Genomic DNA, 4,895 nt, shown 5'->3' with positions numbered 1-4,895 from the left:
ACCATCAGAGTCTCAACAACCATCAGTCTCAACAACCATCAGACCCTCAACAACCATCAGACCATCAGAGTCTCAACAACCATCAGTCTCAACAACCATCAGACCCTCAACAACCATCAGACCATCAGAGTCTCAACAACCTTCAGATCATTCTTATTCTTTGTTTTTTCTAACTTTTATAGCATAAAATGCCATTTGAAACCATTTTGCTCACAGTAAAGTAAACGAAATGGGGAATTTTGCTCACTTAACAGAATAAAATGAAATGTATTTTTAAAGCTGTTAAATAAAAACCTGTTTATATTCAATTAAAAATGTTTGTTTATTTTTGCAATTTAGGGAAGAGATTACCCAAAAAAAACATTAATTTTGATTTACTAATATCCTCCACCGTCAGAGCACATTGATGCTGCAGTAACACGTTTACAGATCACTGCAGTTTAACTTAATCTACAGCTACAATCTGTAACAGAGGCTCTTTCAACTGGTGCCACAGACCGTCAGTGTTTCTGAGGCAAATCTGAAAATAAAAACCTAGAACTGGCAGCAGGAAGGAGCTTCAGGGAACAAAAAGTCCGGTCAGAAGTTGGACTGAGGTCAATCTGTCTCATTACTCAATAAAACTGCTGAATGTCTGGGTGTGAGTTTATGGTCTGCAACTGAACACCTGAGTCTGCAGCAGGGACATAATCTGGATTACGTCCAAGTGGGAGACTTCCATTCACTGAGATTAAGCAGTGCCAGGAGAGGCAGAGACCTTTTAAATATAAAAACATGGAAATTCACTAAAAAAAAAGGCAACAAAACAAATGGGAAAACATCTGTTACTGCCTTACTTACACATAAATGTTGCAACAACCACAAAAACACACACACACAGAAAACTGTGCAGAAATCTGTGAATGCAACAAAAACACAAGAATCATTAAGTGAGCCTGAAATCCTGCAGAACCTCCACTACTGATGAACAAAAGACGCACAAACACACCACTATCCCAATTATGGGTAAAACGGACGACACAGCACGGTTAAAATCGGATTTTTAGATTTAAAATTAAATCAAACTAAGCTGTGAAAATGTTATTTAAACCCTGGCTTTTAAAATCAGAGTGAAACGGTGAAAATCAGCAGCAACTCTTGTTTCTCCACCAGCACCAGCAGCCTGCTGCTTCGTTTTCATCATGGCTCCACGAAGCAGTCGCGACGGGAAATACGAATTTAAAAAAACCGCAACATTTCAAAGATTAAAAAGGTTTGTTTGATGAAACAAATCTTTACCGTTTAACCGCCACAGTCCCGATTTCCTTCTCCATGTCGCATTAGAACGCTACGAAGCGAATCGAACCTTAGTTTTGTCTGATACAACCACAGGAAAACACCGTGAAAATACCAACGCTAGGTCAAGCTTTTTTTTTTTTTTTTTTAGCTAGGTCAAGCTAATGGCTGTTAGCCTCTTCCGCTTGTCTTTTCAGAATAAAAGAACCGCTTAAGTAACGACCTACATGTATCGTTATAAAGCGATATTTCCCATATTTTTTTTCTGTGAAAACTGTAAAAAACTGTTAATTATCATACCGAATAAAATGTGAAATAAACGTGTTCTTACAGATGTCTGAAATTAGACTGTCTTTTCCACTTGGTGTGCAAGTAGACATGCAGTTTTGCTCTAGTTTTTTTGAAAGACAGCAAAAGTTTTTAATGTTTAATGAAACACAACGGATAAAATGATCCTTCCCGTTCCTTATGATTGATATATGAAGCTGTTGTCCAGAAGTAGGTCATCAGGTTAGGGAAAATATACTTCTGCTCCTTCTGCCCATTTTTTGCTTGACGCTTCCGCTGCCGTCAATCTGACGCTGGTGAAGCCACGCCCACTGACGTCGTTCTGTTTACTCCAACGTGTGGGGGTTGGTCTAAGACTTGTTCCAGTTTGTTCTAGTGCGCTCCATTTGATCTCAAAAACCAATTATTTATTAATTTGTATAAAATTTATAATTATGATAAAAATGGACACGACTGTTTTCGCGACTGTATTCTCGAGTAAAAGAGATTTACTGATTTTGTAATATTAAAAATTTATAAATTTGGTTCCATAAACATATAAAATATGGTACTGCATTAAGATGCCACCGAAACGCACTGTGCCTATTGGACTGCATCTGATATTCATGTATCTCCCTCCATCCCCATTTCATACCTTTTAAGGAAAGTTTCAGGAAAAAAAAATTTTTTTTCATTGTGAAATCAAAAATCCTTCGTCTCATTTGCTTCAATTTTAGTAAAATAAAAAAGTACAAATGCGCATGCGCGAAGTGATACGGCGAAGGAATTGTGGGTAATGTAGTAGGTCTAAATATTTGCATCCTGACTGTACATTCTACTTTATCAATAAGATTAGGTTTTTTCTTCTTTATCAAAGCTTTTGTAATAAAATAACCTCATCTACTAGTCGACAGTTTGCTTTTTGTCCGCTCGCATTAAATGAAAAATATTCTTCTCTACCTCTGCAGACACGAAACAGCTGTTTTTAAAGTCTCGCGCCCCCCGCTGGCAATTCGAAGGAAAAACATTATTTTTTAGAAAACAAAAGGGAAAGTGAATAAATAGAACATTAAAAATTATTCAACTATTTTGAACCGTTTTATCACAACTAATGAAATAATCCAACAATCAAATGTGTTTAATCCAGATAAATTAAATCGTATTAAACTATTGTGATTTTTTAAAAGATATAAACTGGATTGACAGCTGAAGAAAAAAAAGCCAAATTAAGTGTTGTAATATGTTCTTAAAAAAAGGTACTATTGATGTAGAAACCAAAGAAATGTGATAAGAGACGAGATAATTCATTTTATTCTGAGGATGCATCTGGATCAGTGTGTTTCCAAAAAGAGAAAATCTGCTGAAATTAAAACAGTTCGTAGATTTTCTGTCTGTTTTCCTCCGTCTGAGAGCAGCCGTCGTGTTTAAAACTCGTCAGGGGGGACGTGTCACTGCTGACAACAAGGATGAGTTCATGCCAGAGGTCACGACCTTGACTGAGAAGCTGCTGTTTGTGAGCCGTCAGAGCAGAAACACAAAGATGAAAACAACGCTTCAAATAAAGTCATAACGAGGAATTAAAGATTCAAATACTTCAACCTCCTGCAGCTGAAACAACAAAACAAAAATAAAAAACAAAGACGGAGTGAAATGATGAGAAGAAATAACTGAGAAACTGTTTGATAGAAATTAAAAATCTAAAATCCAGGAGAAATTCTGCTGAAACCATTTAATATTTTTATTGAATCTTAGAATTTTTCACCTGAAAAATAAAAAAATTCATAACTGAACACCGTAAACATCAAATATGATAGAAAATAAAAAAATACAAAAATTAATGTTTGGTATAAAAAAAGTTTTTCGAAGTAAAACTCGTTTAGACCCTGAAGATCTCTACAGATTATCTGTGAAAATCTCCACTGCATTAAACCAGGTCTGGATCTGGGCTTCACTACATGGGACCAGGAACCCTTCCACGCATTTAAAAATGTAGATTAAAGCTCTATCAGACAAAGCGGAAGCCAGCATCCAGAACCGTCTGGACAGAGTGGAGAACTGTTCTGAAGCCAAACGGATCCGAATCTGGAATTCTGTCTGGAAACTAGACACCACATGCTCCGCAGTCAAGACACGGCTCAAAGCCTGCCTCGCTGATGGTATGGGGGTGCATTAGCAGCTTACCATCAACGCAGAAACGTTTACAGGTTTTAGAACAAGATCTGACCCCATCCAGAACCGCTAGAATCCTCCATCCGACCAGAACGAGACAACATTCACTCCAAAACCTCCAGAACCGGTCTCCTCGGGTCCTCCAGAACCGGTCTCAGGTCGTTAAAAGGTGATTCTTTAACATGTCGCTGCCACAAAGTTCAAAAATATCTTTTTATAACTCAACGAAACAGAAAAAAGATTTGATGTTTACTTTGTTCAGCTGTGAATCAAGTTTTTTTTCACATTTTAAAGACCAGGAGTTGAACAATAAACACTTATTTTCAATAATTAAATTATTTCCTCCATAATCGCCCAGTTTACAGGAAGGAACAGACGTTAATGTTGATGCATTCAAATTAAACAGAAACATTAATGGATTTAAACAAAAGAAAAAAAAAATCTGGATTTTTGTTGAAATGTTCGAAATAAAACATCTTAATTTGAACCTTCTGGTTTCTGTTCTGACCAAAACGTGGCTTGAGTTGAAAACAAAGGTTTAACAAACTGAAGTAATTTTATTTGATGTGTTTTTATTTTTTTAATCCCGGAGAGAAGACGACAACCAGCCCGACTGTGGCAGCTCAGCTTGGACTGTGGATTTATTGGTTGTGCAAATTCTTGCAAGAGGCAATTCAGGTGCAACAAGAATCCAAAACACAGAATAAATGATGCTACACCAGAATGAGATTTGTGTTTGTTTGTTTGTTTGTTTTTTTTTGTGCGAGCCTTTTTCTTTTTGTGTCACGGTTCGGAATGTGTCAGAGTGTTTGTTCGTTACAGACGCTGCTCGTTAAGGACGTTTCCTCGTTAAACTTCAGCTGCTTTCAACGACAGAAACTGCAGAAACTATCGCACCAAAACCAAAAGAAAAAACCAACACAGTGACGTCCCCTAAAACATCAGACATTCAGTTTATACCTGTTGGTGCTATTTACAATAAAAGCTTCTTCATATATTAATACTTTTCATCTCTCCTGCGCCGCCGCTGCTGACTCGTTTTCTCCAGTTTGTGTTTATAGAACATTTGTTGTTATTTACAGTATAAATTACTACACAGTCTGGTGATAAAATAAATAACTTAAATACGGTGGCCGTGGCTTTCGCTGAGTCCGGGAGGGGGGCATGGGACTGAAGCTTATTCC

General features: G+C 37.0%; 1 protein-coding gene across 1 annotated transcript in view; it reads right to left on the bottom strand.

Moving 5' to 3' along the window:
* The window catches only part of hif1al (hypoxia inducible factor 1 subunit alpha, like), a 15,988-nt gene extending 14,564 nt beyond the window's left edge, over nucleotides 1–1,424 (bottom strand). The window contains exon 1 of the mRNA XM_014015910.1: nucleotides 1,279–1,424. Coding sequence (XP_013871364.1) covers nucleotides 1,279–1,313 — 35 coding nt within the window. The 5' untranslated portion in view covers nucleotides 1,314–1,424. The remainder of the gene's footprint in view (nucleotides 1–1,278) is intronic.
* Nucleotides 1,425–4,895: the final 3,471 nt, after the last annotated feature.

This window comes from Austrofundulus limnaeus, unplaced genomic scaffold (genome assembly GCF_001266775.1).
Source record: "Austrofundulus limnaeus strain Quisiro unplaced genomic scaffold, Austrofundulus_limnaeus-1.0 Scaffold136, whole genome shotgun sequence".
Taxonomy (NCBI): domain Eukaryota; kingdom Metazoa; phylum Chordata; class Actinopteri; order Cyprinodontiformes; family Rivulidae; genus Austrofundulus; species Austrofundulus limnaeus.
The sequence above is the reverse complement of the archived record's forward strand: the minus strand, read 5'-3'. Positions and strand labels throughout refer to the sequence as shown.